Source organism: Oncorhynchus masou, chromosome 33 (assembly GCF_036934945.1).
Source record: "Oncorhynchus masou masou isolate Uvic2021 chromosome 33, UVic_Omas_1.1, whole genome shotgun sequence".
In the NCBI taxonomy this organism is placed as follows: Eukaryota; Metazoa; Chordata; class Actinopteri; order Salmoniformes; family Salmonidae; genus Oncorhynchus; species Oncorhynchus masou.
This window is the reverse complement of record NC_088244.1, coordinates 13,775,232-13,795,445: the sequence shown is the minus strand read 5'-3', so window position 1 is coordinate 13,795,445 and position 20,214 is coordinate 13,775,232. Positions and strand designations below refer to the sequence as shown.

The 20,214-nt window shown below is 46.9% G+C and overlaps 1 protein-coding gene across 2 annotated transcripts in view; it reads right to left on the bottom strand.

Moving 5' to 3' along the window:
• The window catches only part of LOC135527871 (DNA topoisomerase 1-like), a 33,605-nt gene that overhangs the window by 6,702 nt on the left and 6,689 nt on the right, over nucleotides 1–20,214 (bottom strand). For both annotated transcript variants that reach the window (XM_064956497.1, XM_064956498.1), the window contains exons 4-16: nucleotides 13,996–14,128; nucleotides 13,650–13,708; nucleotides 13,383–13,499; nucleotides 13,023–13,113; nucleotides 12,860–12,948; nucleotides 12,600–12,715; nucleotides 12,347–12,468; nucleotides 10,041–10,163; nucleotides 9,733–9,920; nucleotides 7,036–7,180; nucleotides 5,935–6,078; nucleotides 5,586–5,771; nucleotides 4,365–4,433 (exon numbers count right to left, since the gene is read on the bottom strand). In XM_064956497.1, coding sequence (XP_064812569.1) covers nucleotides 4,365–4,433; nucleotides 5,586–5,771; nucleotides 5,935–6,078; nucleotides 7,036–7,180; nucleotides 9,733–9,920; nucleotides 10,041–10,163; nucleotides 12,347–12,468; nucleotides 12,600–12,715; nucleotides 12,860–12,948; nucleotides 13,023–13,113; nucleotides 13,383–13,499; nucleotides 13,650–13,708; nucleotides 13,996–14,128 — 1,582 coding nt within the window. The remainder of the gene's footprint in view (nucleotides 1–4,364; nucleotides 4,434–5,585; nucleotides 5,772–5,934; nucleotides 6,079–7,035; nucleotides 7,181–9,732; nucleotides 9,921–10,040; nucleotides 10,164–12,346; nucleotides 12,469–12,599; nucleotides 12,716–12,859; nucleotides 12,949–13,022; nucleotides 13,114–13,382; nucleotides 13,500–13,649; nucleotides 13,709–13,995; nucleotides 14,129–20,214) is intronic.

Here is a 20,214-nt window from a genome sequence, read left to right as displayed (position 1 = left end):
AAGAAAGAGAGAGGTGAATTTAGGGGATATGAGGGAGAGAGAGAGAGCTGAATTTAGGGGATATGAGGGAGAGAGAGAGAGGTGAGTTTAGGGAAGATGATGAGAGAGAGAGAGGTGAGTTTAGGGGAGATGATGGAGAGAGAGAGGTGAGTTTAGGGGAGATGAGGGAGAAAGAGAGAGGTGAATTTAGGGGAGATGATGGAGAGAGAGAGAGGTGAGTTTAGGGGAGATGAGGGAGAAAGAGAGAGGTGAATTTAGGGGAGATGAGGGAGAAAGAGAGTTTAGGGGAGATGATGGAGAGAGAGAGTGAGTTTAGGGGAGATGAGGGAGAAAGTGAGAGGTGAGTTTAGGGGAGTTGATGGAGAGAGAGAGGTGAGTTTAGGGGAGATGAGGGAGAGAGGGTGAGAGAGGTGAGTTTAGAAAGAGAGAGGTGAGGGAGAAAGAGAGAGGTGAATTTAGGGGAGATGATGGAGAGAGAGAGAGGTGAGTTTAGGGGAGATGAGGGAGAGAGGGTGAGAGAGGTGAGTTTAGGGGAGATTAGCAAGAGAGAGAGAGAGGTGAGTTTAGGGGAGATGATGGAGAGAGAGAGGTGAGTTTAGGGGAGATGAGGGAGAGAGAGAGAGGTTAGTTTAGGGGAGATGAGAGAGGTGAGTTTAGGGGAGATGATGGAGAGAGAGAGGTGAGTTTAGGGGAGATGAGGGAGAGAGAGAGGTGAGTAAAGGGGAGATGATGGAGAGAGAGAGAGGTGAGTTTAGGGGAGATGAGGGAGAAAGAGTTTAGGGAGATGATGAATGAGTTTAGGGGAGATGAGGGAGAAAGAGAGATGGTGAGTTTAGGGGAGATGATGGAGAGAGAGAGGTGAGTTTAGGGAGATGAGTTGGGGAGATGATGGAGAGAGAGAGGTGAGTTTAGGGGAGATGAGGGAGAGAGGGTGAGAGAGGTGAGTTTAGGGGAGATGATGAGTTTAGGGGAGATGAGGGAGAGAGGTGAGTTTAGGGGAGATGAGGGAGAGAGGTGAGTTTAGGGGAGATGATGGAGAGAGTGAGTTTAGGGGAGATGAGGGAGAGAAGGGGAGAGAGAGAGAGGTGAGTTTAGGGGAGATGATGGAGAGAGAGAGGTGAGTTTAGGGGAGATGAGAGAGAGAGGTTAGTTTAGGGGAGATGAGAGAGGTGAGTTTAGGGGAGATGATGGAGAGAGAGGTGAGTTTAGGGGAGATGAGGGAGAGAGAGAGGTGAGTAAAGGGGAGATGATGGAGAGATTTAGGGGAGATGAGGGAGAGAGAGAGATGAGTTTAGGGGAGATGAGGGAGAAAGAGTGAGTTTAGGGGAGATGATGGAGAGAGAGAGTTTAGGGGGAGATGAGGGAGAAGAGAGAGGTTTAGGGAGATGAGTTTAGGGGAGATGATGAGAGAGAGAGAGGTGAGTTTAGGGGAGATGAGGGAGAGAGAGAGGTGAGTTTAGGGGAGATGAGGGAGAGAGAGAGAGGTGAGTTTAGGGGAGATGAGGGAGAGAGAGAGAGGTGAGTTTAGGGGAGATGATGGAGAAAAAGAGGTGAGTTTAGGGGAGATGAGGGAGAGAGAGAGAGCTGAGTTTAGGGGGAGATGAGGGACAGAGAGAGAGGTGAGTTTAGGGGAGATGATGGAGAGAGAGGTGAGTTTAGGGGAGATGATGGAGAGAGAGAGGTGAGTTTAGGGGAGATGAGGGAGAGAGAGAGGTGAGTTTAGGGGAGATGATGGTTTTACGGGAGATGAGGGAGAGAGGAGGTGAGTTTAGGGGAGATGAGGGAGAGAGAGAGAGTGAGTTTAGGGGAGATGAGAGACAGAGAGGTGATGGGGGAGATGATGGAGAGAGAGGTGAGTTTAGGGGAGATGAGGGAGAGAGAGAGGTGAGTTTAGGGAGATGAGGTGAGTTTAGGGGAGATGAGGGAGAGAGAGAGGTGAGTTTAGGGGAGATGAGGAGAGAGAGAGAGGTGAGTTTAGGGGAGATGATGGAGAGAGAGAGGTGAGTTTAGGGGAGATGAGGGAGAGAGAGGTGAGTAAAGTGGAGATGAGGGAGAGAGAGAGAGGTGAGTTTAGGGGAGATGATGGAGAGAGAGAGGTGAGTTTAGGGGAGATGAGGGAGAGAGAGAGGTGAGTAAAGGGAGATGATGGAGAGAGAGAGAGGTGAGTTTAGGGGAGATGAGGGAGAAAGAGAGAGGTGAGTTTAGGGGAGATGAGGGAGAGAGAGAGAGGTGAGTTTAGGGGAGATGAGGGAGAGAGAGAGGTGGGGAGATGAGGGAGAGTTTTAGGGGAGATGATGGAGAGGTGAGTTTAGGGGAGATGAGGAGAGGTGAGTTTAGGGGAGATGAGGGAGAGAGAGAGAGAGGTGAGTTTAGGGGAGATGAGGGAGAGAGAGAGAGGTGAGTTTAGGGGAGATGATGATTTAGGAGAGAGAGAGTGAGTTTAGGGGAGATGAGAGAGAGAGGTTAGTTTAGAGATGAGAGAGAGGTGGTGAGTTTAGGGGAGATGATGAGAGAGAGAGGTGAGTTTAGGGGAGATGATGAGAAAAGAGAGGTGAGTTTAGGGGAGATGAGGGAGAGAGAGAGAGAGAGGTGAGTTTAGGGGAGATGAGGGACAGAGAGAGAGGTGAGTTTAGGGGAGATGAGGAGAGAGAGGTGAGTTTAGGGAGATGGTGGAGAGAGAGGAGGTGAGTTTAGGGGAGATGATGAGAGGGGAGATGATGGGAGATGAGGGAGAGAGAGAGGTGAGTTTAGGGGAGATGAGGGAGAAGAGAGAGAGGAGTGAGTTTAGGGGAGATGAGGGAGAGAGAGAGAGAGAGAGGTGAGTTTAGGGGAGATGATGGAGAGAGAGAGAAGAGTTTAGGGGAGATGATGGAGAGAGATAGGTGAGTTTAGGGGAGATGAGGGAGAGAGAGAGAGGTGAGTAAATGGGAGATGATGGAGAGAGAGATGAGTTTAGGGGAGATGAGGGAGAAAGAGAGAGGTGAATTTAGGGGAGATGAGGGAGAAAGAGAGAGGTGAATTTAGGGGAGATGATGGAGAGAGAGAGAGGTGAGTTTAGGGGAGATGAGGGAGAAAGAGAGGTGAATTTAGGGGAGATGATGGAGAGAGAGAGAGGTGAGTTTAGGGGAGATGAGGGAGAGAGGGTGAGAGAGGTGAGTTTAGGGGAGATTAGCAAGAGAGAGAGAGAGGTGAGTTTAGGGGAGATGATGATGGAGAGAGAGAGGTGAGTTTAGGGGAGATGAGGGAGAGAGAGAGAGGTTAGTTTAGGGGAGATGAGGGAGAGAGAGGGTGAGAGAGGTGAGTTTAGGGGAGATGATGATGGAGAGAGAGAGGTGAGTTTAGGGGAGATGAGGGAGAGAGAGAGAGGTTAGTTTAGGGGAGATGAGAGAGGTGAGTTTAGGGGAGATGATAGAGAGAGGTGAGTTTGGGGGAGATGAGGGAGAGAGAGAGGTGAGTTTAGGGGAGATGAGGGAGAGAGAGGGTGAGAGAGGTGAGTTTAGGGGAGATTCGTGAGAGAGAAGGTGAGAGAGGTGAGTTTAGAGGAGATTAGCGAGAGAGAGGGGGAGAGAGGTGAGTTTAGAGGAGATGGGGGAGTGGGACGTGAGTTTAAATGAGATGAGAGAGAGGTAGGTGAGTTTAGGGGCGATGGGTGCGAGAGGGAGGTGAGTTTAGATGAGATGGGGAGAGAGGGAGGTGAGTTTGGGGAAGATGGGGGTGAGATATGGGAGATGGGGAGAGAGGGAGATGCAGGTGAGTTTAGATGAGATGAGGGAGGTGAGTTTAGGGGAGATGAGAGGGAGAGGGAGGTGAGTTTAGAGGAGATGGGAGAGAGAGAGGTAGGTGAGCTTAGGGGAGATAGGGGAGAGGTAGGGGAGACGGGGGAGAGAGGGAGTTGAGTTTAGGGGAGATGTTGGGGAGATGGGGGAGAGAGGGAGAGGTAGGTGAGTTTAGATGAGATGGGGGAGAGATGGAGAGGGCGGTGAGTTTAGGGGAGATGGGAGAGAGAGGAGGTGAGTTTGGAGGAGATGGGGAGAGAGGGAGAGGGCGGTGAGTTTAGGGGAGATGGGGAGAGAGGGAGAGGGCGGTGAGTTTGGAGGAGATGGGGAGAGAGGGAGAGGGCGGTGAGTTTAGAGGAGATGGGGAGAGAGGGAGAGGGCGGTGAGTTTGGAGGAGATGGGGAGAGAGGGAGAGGGCGGTGAGTTTGGAGGAGATGGGGAGAGAGGGAGAGGGCGGTGAGTTTAGAGGAGATGGGGAGAGAGGGAGAGCACATTCGAGACACTGATGTAAGACCTGTTTTATATTTGACTATTAGCCCTCAGTGCCTTCATTCACCCAGTATTAAGACCATAGGTTGTCTCTCTTACATTGAGTCTGTCGAAGAGGTCATCCTCGGGCTGCTTATTCTCCAAGAACAGCTGCAGGTTCTTAAACACCTGAGATAGAATACACAGGTTCATTTAAGAGGGAGTCTTGACATGTCTTATTCCTTATAAAATACACCAGTATTCTAGTACATTCCACTTTTAGGTTTAGATAAATAACCCTGACCAGGCTGGTGATCTAGTTATTCTCTTGTAATGTCTGATTCCTGCCAGATTGAGGGTGCCGTCATTGAGCAGGTTGTGTGTGCGTGCGTGCGTGCGTGCGTGTGTGTGTGTATGCCAGTAATAGCAGGAAACAGATCTCCCCCAGAGGCAGAGCTGACGGAAAGCACTTTAGGCCTGGCTCACCTGTCTGTACAAACATCCTCCGAGCAATGTGTGTCCAAACACACACACACACACACACACACACACACACACACACACACACACACACACACACACACACACACACACACACACACACACACACACACACGCAGGTGTGCGCACACGGGCAGATCATTAGAGCATGACTAACACACGCTCTAGACATCTGTTAAACGCTCGCCCAACACAGACTAGACCACCCGATCAAATGGAAGGGATGAAATCTTAAACATCCCTTTAATTCTTAATCAATATCCTATTCTCTCCTTCCTCTTCTCTCCTCCCCCCTCCTCTGTTCTCCGTCTGTCCCCTCTCTCCTCCTCTCCTCCCCCTCTTCTCAATCTCTTCTCTCCTCCCCCCTCCTCTGTTCTCCGTCTGTCCCCTCTCTCCTCCTCTCCTCACCCTCTTCTCAATCTCTTCTCTCCTCCCCCCTCCTCTGTTCTCCGTCTGTCCCCTCTCTCCTCCTCTCCTCACCCTCTTCTCAATCTCTTCTCCTCCTCCCCCTCCTCTGTTCTCCGTCTGTCCCCTCTCTCCTCCTCTCCTCACCCTCTTCTCCATATCTTCTCTCCTCCCCCCTCCTCTGTTCTCCGTCTGTCCCCTCTCTCCTCCTCTCCTCACCCTCTTCTCCATATCTTCTCTCCTCCCCCCTCCTCTGTTCTCCGTCTGTCCCCTCTCTCCTCCTCTCCTCACCCTCTTCTCAATCTCTTCTCTCCTCCCCCCTCCTCTGTTCTCCGTCTGTCCCCTCTCTCCTCCTCTCCTCACCCTCTTCTCCATATCTTCTCTCCTCCCCCCTCCTCTGTTCTCCGTCTGTCCCCTCTCTCCTCCTCTCCTCACCCTCTTCTCCACAGGCATCTTGTTGTAGTATCTGATGGAGTCTTTTCCCAGGAAGTCAAACTCCACCACGTACTCCTGGTCGTCCATCTTGGGGTACAGCTTGATGTGTTCCACCCTCAGGGAGCAGCAGCCAACCGTATCAGCCGTCTCCCCCTCCTCCTTCTCATTCCCCGCCCTCAAGGCCAGCTATAGGACACACAGGAAGGAGGGCAGAGGTTGTGTTTGAGCATCCTCGAGTATTTAGGTATCCAACCTCAATCAAAAAGGCTTGGAGTGGTGAAAGCAGAACCTTGTTCTCAACAATCCAGTCACAGCTAATAGATGTACTGTAACGTGTATTTCCTCTCACCTTGTCTATGAAGTAGAGAGCCACAGCTCTCTGTCTGACCCTCATCTCTTTAGACTTCCAGTCCTCTCTGTACTGGGCCCTCAGGCGCTCCACACACTTCTTCAGCCTCCGGGCTGTCTCGTACTTCTGCCAGTCCTTCTCGCCCTACACACAGGCAGACACGGGACAGAGGCAGCACGGAACAGAGGCAGACACGGGACAGAGGCAGACACGGGACAGAGGCAGACACAGGACAGAGGCAGACACGGGACAGAGGCAGCACGGAACAGAGGCAGACACGGGACAGAGGCAGACACGGGACAGAGGCAGACACGGGACAGAGGCAGCACGGAACAGAGGCAGACACGGGACAGAAGCAGACACGGGACAGAGGCAGACACAGGACAGAGGCACACAGAACAGAGACAGACACGGGACAGAGGCAGACACGGGACAGAGGCAGACACGGGACAGAGGCAGACACGGGACAGAGGCACACAGAACAGAGGCAGACACGGGACAGAGGCAGACACGGGACAGAGGCAGACACGGGACAGAGGCAGACACGGGACAGAGGCAGACACAGAACAGAGACAGACACGTGACAGAGGCAGACACGGGACAGAGGCAGACACGGGACAGAGGCAGACACGGGACAGAGGCAGACACGGGACACAGGCAGACACAGAACAGAGACAGACATGGGACAGAGACAGACACGGACAAAGACAGACACGGACAGAGACAGACACGGGACAGACACGGGACAGAGACAGACAAGGACAGAGACAGATACGGGACAGAGACAGACACGGACAGAGACAGACACGGACAAAGACAGACACGGACAGAGACAGACACGGGACAGACACGGGACAGAGACAGACAAGGACAGAGACAGATACGGGACAGAGACAGACAGACAGACAGGTTACATCAGATTTAGGGTGAGTGATAAGGTCAGGATAAGGGAGTGAGGGACTCCTTTAGTAACCTCCTTTATTTGAGGTTAGGGTGAGAGGGTCATGGTTAGGAGTTAGATCTTAGAGTTACCTTGATTCTGGAGCTGAAGTAAATGTACGTGTTAGGGTTAGGAGTGAGGAGGTTTAAGGTTGTCATTACCTTGATTCTGGAACTGGGGTTGAGCATGATGTACTTAATAGAACCCTGGATGTTCTCAGTCCACGACACCAGCCATGTGACCTTGTTGTCATGACGAACCTCCTTCCAGCGCGTGCCCTGGGGCGGCTTGGGGTGCTTGGAGTCTCTGAGGAGAAGAGGAGAGGGGCAGAGAGAAGGTTTGAAGAAGAATAAAGCAATACCTTGGATCAAAGAGACTGAGTGAGACAACTTGGGGAAGAGGGGCTGAGAGATGTAGTGTTTTAGCTGGTCTAAGAGGTAAGCCTAGTCCACGTGGGTTCACCCCAAATCCTTTAGGGCTTGAGGCCTTCAGACCTCTCAATGGTATACTGAGGTTCCTCAAAGGAGTAAGGCTTCAATTGTGTTCTAAAGTCAAAGCTGATCCTGTTTTGACATTTCCTTTCCTGTGTACAACTATCACAGGACCGGGGTGAAAAACACACCAAAACAACGCCAAGCTGAGCAGGTACAGTGCCTTGCGAAAGTATTCGGCCCCCTTGAACTTTGCGACCTTTTGCCACATTTCAGGCTTCAAACATAAAGATATAAAACTGTATTTTTTTGTGAAGAATCAACAACAAGTTGGGACACAATCATGAAGTGGAACGACATTTTTTGGATATTTCAATCTTTTTTAACAAATCAAAAACTGAAAAATTGGGCGTGCAAAATTATTCAGCCCCCTTAAGTTAATACTTTGTAGCGCCACCTTTTGCTGCGATTAAATGTCGTTCCACTTCATGATTGTGTCCCACTTGTTGTTGATTCTTCACAAAAAAATACAGTTTTATATCTTTATGTTTGAAGCCTGAAATGTGGCAAAAGGTCGCAAAGTTCAAGGGGGCCGAATACTTTCGCAAGGCACTGTAGATGGCCAGCTTGTCCTTTTATTGTTTCCACCACCGGACTGGGCTCGAGGCGACACACACATGCGTGCGCATGCACACACACACACACGTGCACACATGAACACACACATACTCACAGACACACACACACACACAACTGAGCCTGGGGCTACACAGAGAGAGAAATGGCCTTTGACACAGACGGACACACACGTAAACAACCATATGGCATGTTTAGGACCATCACACACACAAACACAAACCATGCATGGAAACTAGAAGAGCCAGGACAGGACTGTGCCAGAACAGGACAGGACAAAGCCAGGACAGGACAGGACAGAGCAAGGACAGGACAGAGCCAGGACAGGACAGGACAGAGCCAGAACAGGACAGGACAGAGCCAGGACAGAGCAAGGACAGAGCCAGGACAGGACAGGACAGAGCCAGGACAGGACAGAGCCAGGACAGGACAGAGCCAGGACAGGACAGAGCCAGGACAGGGACAGGACAGAGCCAGGACAGGACAGAGCCAGGACAGGACAGAGCCAGGACAGGAGAGGACAGAGACAGGACAGAGCCAGGACAGGAGAGGACAGGGCAGAGCCAGGACAGAGCCAGGACAGAGCCAGGACAGGACAGAGACAGGACAGAGCCAGGACAGAGACAGGACAGAGCCAGGACAGGACAGAGCCAGGACAGGACAGAGACAGATACAGGACAGGACAGAGCCAGGACAGGACAGAGCCAGGACAGAGCCAGGACAGGACAGAGCCAGGACAGGACAGAGCCAGGACAGAGCCAGGACAGGACAGAGCCAGGACAGGACAGAGCCAGGACAGAGACAGGACAGAGTCAGGACAGAGCCAGGAAAGGACAGAGCCAGGACAGGACAGAGCCAGGACAGAGACAGATCAGAGCCAGGACAGGACAGAGACAGGACAGAGCCAGGACAGAGCCAGGACAGGACAGAGCCAGGACAGGGCCAGGACAGGACAGAGCCAGGACAGAGACAAGACAGAGACAGGACAGAGCAAGGACAGAGCCAGGACAGGACAGCAAGCAAAGATACGTTTTACCCTGGATAAAAATAGCTGCAGCAATCACAACAAGGCAGATATGGAGGGGGAGATAAGAGGGGGGAGGGAGGGAGGCATACAGAGGAAGGAGGGAGAAGTGGGGGACAGACATACAGCAGGAAGAGGAGGGATAAGGGAGAGAACAGAGGAACATAACAATGGGGCAGAGGGGTGGAGGACTCTTTTACATAAAAACACACAAGTACAATAAGAAATCACGTCACCGTAGAAAAAAAGTGTGTGATGTCAGGAACATAAAACTCCCACAAAACACAATGTCCCAATAACATGTTCTCTTCTCACGAGACATAGGTTCACACCCTTACACATGAAGCCCATAGAATCCATACAGGAGCAGGCACAACTTGGTAAGCAATTCAATGTGATTGTTGCAGGCCTCAATAGCTTACCACTCAAATATATAGTGGTACACAGGGACCTCATGTGGTAGGAACACAAAACTTCACATTTATCATGAACTTGGTGATCCATTTAATTTTTTTATTTATTTATTTAACTAGGCAAGTCAGTTTAAAGAACAAATTCTTATTTACAATAGGAACAGTGGGTTAACCGCCTTGTTCAGGGGCAGAACGACAGATTTTTGCCTTGTCAGCTCTGGGATTTGATGTAGCAACCTTTCGGTTACTAGTCCAACGCTCTAACCACTTGGCCACCTTTCTACCAACAATCCCTCGCAATGCTCATTCATCACCCTCTTTCCAACTGATGATGATGAAGATGGGGAGACTCACTTGCTGCAGTTGATGATGATGTCCTCAGGGCGGATGCGGCGTTTCAGCATGCCCATCTTTGGGTGGTCCCCACGCCCCCTGAACAGACCGGGAGGCTCGATGCGAAAGTTTCCAATTCGCTCCTTATGGTTGTCCATCACACAGAAACCATACTCCTGGAGGATACGCTCATTCTCCTCTTTGATTTTCTGGAAAACGTTGGAATAAAATTGGAGAACGTTGGAGGGTGTGTGAGTTGTAGACGTGTGTACTGTATGTGTGTGTCTGTGTGTGCGAGCGAGTGTGCACATGTTGGTTCAGGGCCTCACCAGTTTCTCATCTTTGGACATCTGTTTCCGGGCCTCTGATTGGGCCTTGAAGTACTCGCTCATCTCCGTGAAGTTACACTTGTTTATATCTGTGATCTTTGACTTCTCCTCCGATGTCATTTCCTGGGGTTAAAGGACAGAATAGAGTTGTATTTATACAGGGGATCAAATGAGACTAAGGTCTCATTTGCAGTAGAGCCCTGTTTTCAATACAAAGAAAAAACATGCGCATTAAGAAAAACAATCACAATTAAGATTTAAATGATCAGAAATCTATTTTTTGAAGGACCCAAGAGGCCCTAGAACATCCATTCCAACAAGTTTGTTTTTCACATGTAAGGTGCAGCATATCTGAAGTGTAATGTAATTCATTGACATCCATTTAGAATGAGTCATTCTATAAGCGATCAAAGATGTCAGATAAATTGGAAATGTTTGCATTATAGATAATTAACATACAATGCTGCTCTCTTCTGGCGGTCAAAGAGGCCCAACCTACTTTTAGATATCAGGAACAGTGGTGAGTTTTAGAACCAGAGCCAGTAATGAACCTAAGGGCACAATGATATACAGCATCCAAGTGTGGACGCTGCAGCATGCATGTAAACAACACCCCATAATCCAATAATCCAATATACACATAACGTTAAAGGTTACCTGCCCTTTCCCACTTGGACAAAAGGAACACCTATGTGAGAATGCTGTTCATTGACTACAGCTCAGCGTTCAATACCACAGTGCCCACAAAGCTCATCACTAAGCTAAGGACTCTGGGACTAAACATCTCCCTCTGCAACTGGATCCTGGACTTCCTGACGGGCCGCCCCCAGGTGGTGAGGGTAGGCAACAACGCATCTGCCACGCTGATCCTCAACACAGGAGCTCCCCAGGGGTGCGTGCTCAGTCCCCTCCTGTACTCCCTGTTCACCCACGACTGCATGGCCAGGCACGACTCCAACAACATCATTAAGTTTGCAGACGACACAACAGTGGTAGGCCTGATCACCGACAAGGACGAGACAGCCTATAGGGAGGAGGTCAGAGACCTGGCCGGGTGGTGTCAGAATAACAACCTCTCCCTCAATGTAACCAAGACTAGGGAGATGATTGTGGACTACAGGAATTTTTATTTATTTATTTATTTAACCTTTATTTAACCAGGTAGGCTAGTTGAGAACAAGTTCTCATTTACAACTGCGACCTGGCCAAGATAAAGCATAGCAGTGTGAACAGACAACACAGAGTTACACATGCAGTAAACAATTAACAAGTCAATAACACAGTAGAAAAAAAAGGGGAGTCTATATACAATGTGTGCAAAAGGCATGAGGAGGTAGGCGAATAATTACAATATTGCAGATTAACACTGGATTGATAAATGATCATGTACAGGTAGAGATATTGGTGTGCAAAAGAGCAGAAAAGTAAATAAATAAAAACTGTGGGGATGAGGTAGGTGAAAATGGGTGGGCTATTTACCAATAGATTATGTACAACTGCAGCGATCGGTTAGCTGCTCAGATAGCTGATGTTTGAAGTTGGTGAGGGAGATAAAGGAAAAGGAGGACCGAGCACACCCACATTCTCATGAACGGGGCTGTAGTGGAGCAGGTTGAGAGCTTCAAGTTCCTTGGTGTCCACATCAACAACAAACTAGAATGGTCCAAACACACCAAGACAGTCGGGAAGAGGGCACGACAAAGCCTATTCCCCCTCAGGAAACTAAAAAGATTTGGCTTGGGTCCTCAGATCCTCAAAAGGTTCTACAGCTGCAACATTGAGAGCATGGTTGCATCATTGCCTGGTACGGCAATTGCTCTGCCTCCGACCGCAAGGCACTACAGAGGGTAGTGCGTATGGCCTAGAACATCACTGGGGCTAAGCTGCCTGCCATCCAGGACCTCTACACCAGGCGGTGTCAGAGGAAGGCCCTAAAAATTGTCAAAGACCCCAGCCACACCAGTCATAGACTGTTCTCTCTACTACCGCATGGCAAGCGGTACCGGAGTGCCAAGTTTAGGACCAAAAGGCTTCTCAACAGTTTTTACCCCCAAGCCATAAGACTCCTGAACAGGTAATCAAATGGCTACCCGGACTATTTGCATTGTGTGCCCCCCCACCCCTACCCCTCTTTTACGCTGCTGCTACTCTCTGTTTATCATATATGCATTCTGCAGTACCAGAATTTTAAAATGCTTGGCCAACAGTAGGTGCAATCGAGTATAACACAGTATTCCATGGAGCATAACTCAACTAATATCTGTCTGAACGTTCCCCTAGAGGAAACAGACCAGCCATGAACCTACCTTTCTCCAGTCCTTGTAGAAGTTCTTCCTAAACATTTCCTTGGTTGTGTACTCATGGTCCAGCATCTTAGCAAAGAACGTAGCCACCTCCTCTGCTGGGGCACTTAGTCTCAGGAGCTTACCTGGGGGGGCATAGAAAGATTGAGCACATAAAATATGACTCGTCTTTCAGAGAGACTTGGTGATATCATCATATCAAAAATATAATCTAACCACCTAAACATAAAGTGTGAATCTATAAGGACTCACTCACCATCGTAGAAAAACCTGACATGGCCAGGTAGGGGTTCATATGGAGGAGCAAGAACAGGTCCCTTGTGTTCCAGAAACTTCCATTTGGAGCCATCAGTAGATCTCTCCTCCTCCCACCTAAAATGGATGGATGATAAAATGTGTATGAGAAAAATAACAAGTAAAGAGTAGAAGGACTATAGATTTTTGTTTTTTTAGAGTACCCACAACCATTTAGTGATTGTATCTGTAGGAATCAACCAATCCTCCCAAACATCTCACCATTTCCACTTCTCCTCTGTTTCCTTCTTGGCTTTCTTGCCATCCGCTCCTGCTTTCTTGTCTTTTGTCTTCTTCTTGGGTTTTATGTCCTGAACGAGACAAAAACGAGTGTGAACAAGGGTGAGGAAAGAGTAATCAACTTCATCTGGGAACCTCAACTCACCTCTTCCTCCTCCTCATCTTCATATTCCTGTTTTCTCTTCTTTGCCTTCTTGCCATTCTCTGTCTTGATCTTTTTGGGCTTGTATTCAAATCTGAACAAAATACAACCATCAGATGAAACATGAAAAAAAATGTACCTAGGTTTAATTTGATCACTTTCATTAAAAAAATGCATGAATTAACTATTTACATGAGGCGTACGTACTACTTATGTGTGAGTATCCACACATAAATGTTAAGTGTTTTTGTATTAGTTTCTAATCTGTTTGTCTTCCTGATTGGCTCAACAGGCCGGGCTAACAAACCTTGGCATACTGCACCAAGATTTAATAAGAAGCCTTAAAACGTTGTGGATACTCACTCCTCCTCATCTCTCTCTCTCTTCAGAGTCTTGTTGTGTTTGGGAGAGGGGTACAAGCCGTTGTCCTCCTCTGGTTCACTCTTAATGGCAGGAGGGCTGGGACTGTTCCACATCTCCCTGTAGGACACATTACAGTGTTAAAGGTGCAATCCATAGATATTCTTAAAATGTACAGTATCTGCCTTCTACACCCATAGTTGTTTACACTACTGCTTGTAGTTACAATTAAAAATAAAATAGAACAGTCAATTCTATATTCCCATTTACCTCGCATGACCGTTTTCTTTCTCCTTCTTGGGCTTGCCTTCAACATGGGAGGATTTGACCTACGAGAAACAGACAAACTGGCTGGGAATTGTAGTCTACTAGTAGAGTCACTGTAACATCTGAGATCTACCTTTTCTGATAGACCCTCTATACCCATCAAACTCAACTATGGACCTCAAAGCCAGTTCCACTGCATGTTTTCATTGTTCCCCTCTAATCACAAACATATTTAGACCTGGGACACCAGGTGGGCGTAATTAATGATCAGGTAGAACAGAAAAGCAGGAGTCTCCGGACCTCATAGGGTAAGAGTTGAATACCCCTGGTCTATACGGAGAAAACAAACCTTTTCCTCCCTTCTCTTCTCTTTGTCTTTCTCCTTCTGTTTCTCCCTGTGCCTGTCGACACTCCCGTCGCTGTGCTTCACCCTCTCCTTCTCCTTGTCTCTGTGCTTCTTCTCAGAGTGCTCCCTGTGTTCACTGAGAGATGGACAACACATGAGAGGTCAGGAGTTAGGGGTCAATGGACAGGGGTCAGACACAGGAAAGCTACACAAACACAAATTATTCAGGCCACAGAGAGCTCCAATATTGAATACAGACTTGAATACAGAACACACAACCTGGATGAACACAGATGAACAGGACAAGGAGAAGTCAACTTAATAAAGACTTAGATTGTTTTGTCTACAGCTTTCTGTTTCACTGAATAGACTACGCAATTGACGCGGCAAGCAGTCCTGTAGGTTTTGAACTTATGTAGGCTTTTTGAATGGTCTTCAATGGCAAAAAAACAGACTTCTGCGCAAAAACTTCATGAAAGACATTTGATATAATTTATTGATATAAGGTGCATTTGGAAAGTGTTCAGACCCCTTGACTTTTTCACATTTTGTTACATTACAGCCTTACATGCTGACCAGACCAGACACGTCGCAATTCTTTTTTAGAAATCCATGTTATTCAATTATTGCCCCCACTGCTCGCGCACGCCAACGAGCATCTGCGATGCCAAGGGCTAAAATAGAACTCCTTTCTATTTCTGATGCAGATCACACTGGAAGTCCTGCCTCTCCCATCTCCTCATTGGTTTATAGAAGCAGGTACCCACATGCCATCTCCTCATTGGTTTATAGAAGCAGGTACCCACATGCCATCTCCTCATTGGTTTATAGAGGCAAGTACCCACGTGCCATCTCCTCATTGGTTTATAGAGGCAAGTACCCACGTGCCATCTCCTCATTGGTTTATAGAAGCAGGTACCCACGTGCCATCTCCTCATTGGTTTATAGAAGCAGGTACCCACGTGCCATCTCCTCATTGGTTTATAGAGGCAAGTACCCACGTGCCATCTCCTCATTGGTTTATAGAAGCAGGTACCCACGTGCCATCTCCTCATTGGTTTATAGAAGCAGGTAACCACGTGCCATCTCCTCATTGGTTATAGAAGCAGGTACCCACGTGCCATCTCCTCATTGGTTATACCCACGTGGGTGATTGAAAGACGATCTGTGTTGCCGGTCGGTGTAGTAATACTATGAAAGTTTAGATGCCAATCACCATATAAGTTCAAAGATGAAAAATCCTGGAAGGAGGAGAGATGACTTGAAACGATTCAGTTGGCCATTTTATGTGTGGATTAATTGTCGGAGTAGAGAACCTTGTGCAGTTCAGGTAAAATAACAACTCAATGTTTATATCCCAGGACAAATTCGCTAGCAACAGCAAGTTAACTAAATGGGATAAATTAGCTAGCAAGTGCACATTAACTAGCTAAATTGCCATAAATGTGTAATGCTTTTCGACCTGTCCCCAAATGAATGTCATTGATTCAGAGTTTGTTTTGATATTTTAACCTGCGTGTTATGATCACGGGGTGACAAAATACATTTATGCACGATGGCGCACGATGGTGCACGCGCGCAGCCGGTTTGGCTTCCGTGTTATTCTAAAATGAATTAAATTGTTTTTTTTCCCCCTCATCAATCTACACACAATACCCCATAATGACAAAGCAAAAACAGTTTTTTAAATTTGCAAATGTATTAAAAGTAAAAAATGTGAATATCACATTTACATAAGTATTCAGACCCTTTACTCAGTACTTTGTTGAAGCACCTTTGGCAGCGATTACAACCTCGAGTCTTGTTGGATATGATGCTACAAGCTTGGCACACCTGTATTTGGGGAGTTTCTCCCATTCTTAATTGCAGATTCTCTCAACCTCTGTCAGGTTAGATGGGGAGCATCACTGCACATCTATTTTCAGGTCTCTCCAGAGATGTTCGATCAGGTTTTCATCAAGGATCTCTTTGTCCTATGCTCCGATCATCTTTCCCTTGGTCCAGACTACCACCATGCTTCACCGTAGGGATGGTGCCAGGTTTCCTCCAGATGTGATGCTTAGCATTCAGGCCAAAGAGCTCAATCTTGGTTTCATCAAACCAGAGAATCTTGTTTCTCATGGTCTGAGAGTTCTTTAGGTGCCTTTTGGCAAACTCCAAGTGGGCTGTCATTTGGCTTTTACTGAGTAGTGGCTTCCGTTTTGGCCACTCTACCGTAAAGGCCTGATTGGTGGACTGCTGCAGAGATTGCTGTCCTTCAGGAAGGTTCTCCTATCTCCACAGAGGAACTCTGTCAGTGTGATCATCGGGTTCTTGGTCACCTCCATGACCAAGGCCCTTCTCCCCCGATTGCTCAGTTTGGCCGGGCATCCAGCTCTAGGAAGAGTCTAGGTGGTAACAAACTGCTTCAATTTAAGCATGATGGAGGATGGAGGCCACTGTGTTCTTGGGGACCTTCAATGCTGCAGAATTGTTTTGGTACCCTTCCCCAGATCTGTGCCTCAACACAATCCTATCTTAGACCTCTCAGGACAATTCCTTGGACCTCGTGGCTTGGTTTTTGCTCTGACCTGCACTGTCAACTGTGGGACCTTATATTATGTACGAAGGGCTATATAAATACATTTGATTTGATTTATATTGACAGGTGTGTGTCCAATCAATTGAATTTACCACAGGTGGACTCCAATCAAGTTGTAGAAACATCTCAAGGACTATCTATGGAAACAGGATGCACCTGAGCTTAATTTCGAGTCTCATAGCAAAGGGTTAGAAATTATGTAAATATGTAGTATTTTTTTGTTGTTGTATAAATTCGCTTTGTCATTATGGGGTATTGTGTGTAGATTAATGAGGGGAAAAAACAACTTCATCAACTTAAGAATAAGGCTGTAACCTAACAAAATATAGAAAAAGTCAAGGGGTCCGAATACATTCTGAATGCACCATATCTTATTTGACCACGTTTTCATGAATTGTATTATATAATCCTCAAGCCCATTCAAAAGACCAGAGACATGAACTAGGAAGTACGACGTATGAAACGCGTCACTTGCACACAGTGTTCCTGACTGAAACCACAGCCATTCTTAGCCATAGACAACATTCAAACTCTCTCTCTGACAAATTTCCCAAGGTATTTGCTATAAATTATAATGTGTTCTCAGTGAACTTACATAGACACATATGAGCTAAATAAATACACGAATCCCAGTTATCCTCAAAAACTCTGAAAAGCATGATTTTCTTTATCTAGCATTACTGCCCAGAAATAACCTCAAAAGCATAAGACCCACATTGTGCCAAATACCAATTGAAAAATGTTTTCATAACAAGTACAAGTGGGAACACTTTGTTTCAGAGAGGGTACTCATGCCTATGGATGTTAGCAGAGAGCGAGAGAGAGAGAGGGGTCGTGAGAGAGGGGGGGGGAGAGAGAGGGGGTAGAGAGAGAAGTCGTGAGAGAGGGGGTAGAGAGAGGGAGAGAGAGAGAGAGGGGGATAGAGAGAGAGAGGGGGGGGTAGAGAGAGAGAGAGAGAGAGAGGCGGTAGAGAGAGGGCAGGGGTAGAGAGAGGGAGAGAGGAGGGGGGGTAGAGAGAGGGAGCAAGAGAGAGAGAGAGAGAGAGAGGCGGTAGAGAGAGGGCGGGGGGTAGAGAGAGGGAGAGAGAGAGAGAGGGGGGTAGAGAGAAAGGGAGAAAGATAAAGAATGGGTAGGGAAAGAGGGAGAGTGAGAAAGTCATTTCTGTGCATGAAAATCATGCATTGATGTCCTAGAGAACTAGGTAGAAGACATACAGTACCTTCAGGAAGTATTAAATATCACCCATCTGAATTAAATATCACCAATCTATCTACACACAATACCCCATAATGACAAAGTGAAAACATGTTTTTAGAAATGTTAGCAAATTTAAATACATTAAATACAGAAATGTATAATTTATATTAGGATTCACACCCCTGAGTCAATACTTTGCAGACGCACCTTTGGTGGTAATTACAGCTGTGAGTATTTTTGGGTAAGTCTCTAAGAGCTTTGTCAACATGGATTGTTCAATATTTGTCCATTATTCTTTGTAAAATTCTTCAAGCTCTGTCAAGTTGATTGTTGATCATTGTTAGACTGCCATTTTCAAGTCTTCCCATAGATTTTCATGACGATTTAAGTAAAAACTGTAACTACGTCAGTAACATTCAATGTCATATTGGTAAGCAACTCCAGTGTAGATTTGGCCTGGTGTTTTAGGTTATTGTCCTGCTGAAAGATGAATTAGTCTCCCAGTCTGTTGGAAAGCAGACTGAACCAGGTTTTCCTCTAGGATTTTGACTGTGCTTATATCCCCCCCAAAACTCCATAGTCCTTTCCGATGACAAGCATACCCATAACATGATGCAGCCACCACCATGCTTGAAAATATGAAGACTGGCACTCAGTGATGTATTGTTTTGGATTTGCCCCAAACATAACGCTTAGTATTCAGGGCAAAAAGTTAATTGCTTTGCTATATATTTTGCAGTATTACTTATTAAGTGCCTTCTTGCAAACAGGATGCATGTTTTGGAATATTTTTATTCTGTACAGGCTTCCTTCTTTTCATTCTTTCATTTAGGTTAGTATTGTGGAGTAACTACAATGTCGTTGATCCATCCTCAGTTTTCTCATATCACAACCATTAAACTCTGTGTTTAAAAATCACCATTGGCTCATGGTGAAATCCCTGAGCAGTGTCCTTCCTCTCTGAGTTAGGAAAGACGCCTCTATCTATGTAGTGACTGGGTGTATTGATACACCACCCAAAGCTGAATGAATAACTTCACCGCTCAAAGGGATATTCAGCATCTGCTTTTTTTATTTTTACACATCTACTAATCGGTGCCCTTCTTTGCGAGGCATTGAAAAACCTCCCTGGTCTTTGTGATTGAACCTGTGCTTGAAATTCACTATTCAATTGAGGGACCTTACAGTTAAATGTATGTGTGGGGTAGAGATGGGGCAGTCACTGCCATAACAAGTGTAGATCAGTGACTCAGAAGAAACCCATTAAGAGGGTTTGTGCTCAGGCTATAATGAAAGAAGGCAGGTGCGTGGGAGAGAATATATATGTAGAGTTAAAAAAAAATACTCACACTCAAAACCACAAAAAGGAATAACCCAAGGAGGCAGAGATGGAAAAATAATATAATTAATTTAATCCATGCTTGAAAAAATACAATACCACACTGCCAGGTCTCTGACCTCCTCCCTATAGGCTGTCTCATCGTTATAGGTGATCAGGCCTACTAGCATTGTGTTGTCGGCAAACTTAATGATGGTGTTGGAGTCGTGCTTGGCCACGCAGTCGTGGGTGAACAAGGAGTACAGGAAGGGACTAAGCACCCACCCCTGAGGAGCCCCCGTGTTGAGAATCAGCATGGCAGTTGTTGCCTACTCTTACCACATGGGGGCGGCCCGTCAGGAAGTCCAGGATCCAGTTGCAGAGGGAGGTGTTTAGTCCCAGGGTCCTTAGCTTAGTGATGAGCTTCGTGGGCACTATGGTGTTGAACGCTAAGCTGTAGTTAATGAACAGCATTCTCACATAGGTATTCCTTTTGTCGTTTTGCACATCAGCACTGATGAAGACATAAGGCTGAACCGTATGCTCTGCCCCCTTTTAATTTATTTAGCACCTTGCACTTTCACTTTTAGTATTCTTTCGAGCATGGATTAAATTAATTATATTATTTAGTACTTTGAGTACTGTTTGTTCAGTGACACACAATCTTAAAAAAATCAATTTAATTTCAGGCTGTCACTCAACATAATGTGGAAAAAGTCAAGGGGTGTGAATAGTTTCTGAACCAGTGGAGGCTCCTCAGAGGAGAAAGGGGAGAAACCCCCCCCCCCCCCCAGTGAATTTAAGAAAAATAGAAAGTTATCCTTTTTAAAACTATACGAAATACATTCACGTCACCAAATAATTGAATAAAACACACTGTTTTGCAATGAAGGTGTCATCTTTGGGTACAGCAAGCCCCATCCCCCTCTCCCTGTCTCCTACACCCAGGCTGCTGTGGTCAGAGAGAGGTCGTACATTCCTGGAGGAGATTATCTCCTCATGGCCACAGTATAGAGAGTACAGTTTCATAGAGAGAACAAAGGAATTTCTTCCACCTCACAGAACTGGAGAACCGAATAACATTTATGTTCTGGAGAAGGTAATAAAAGATCGGTGAAGAATCCAG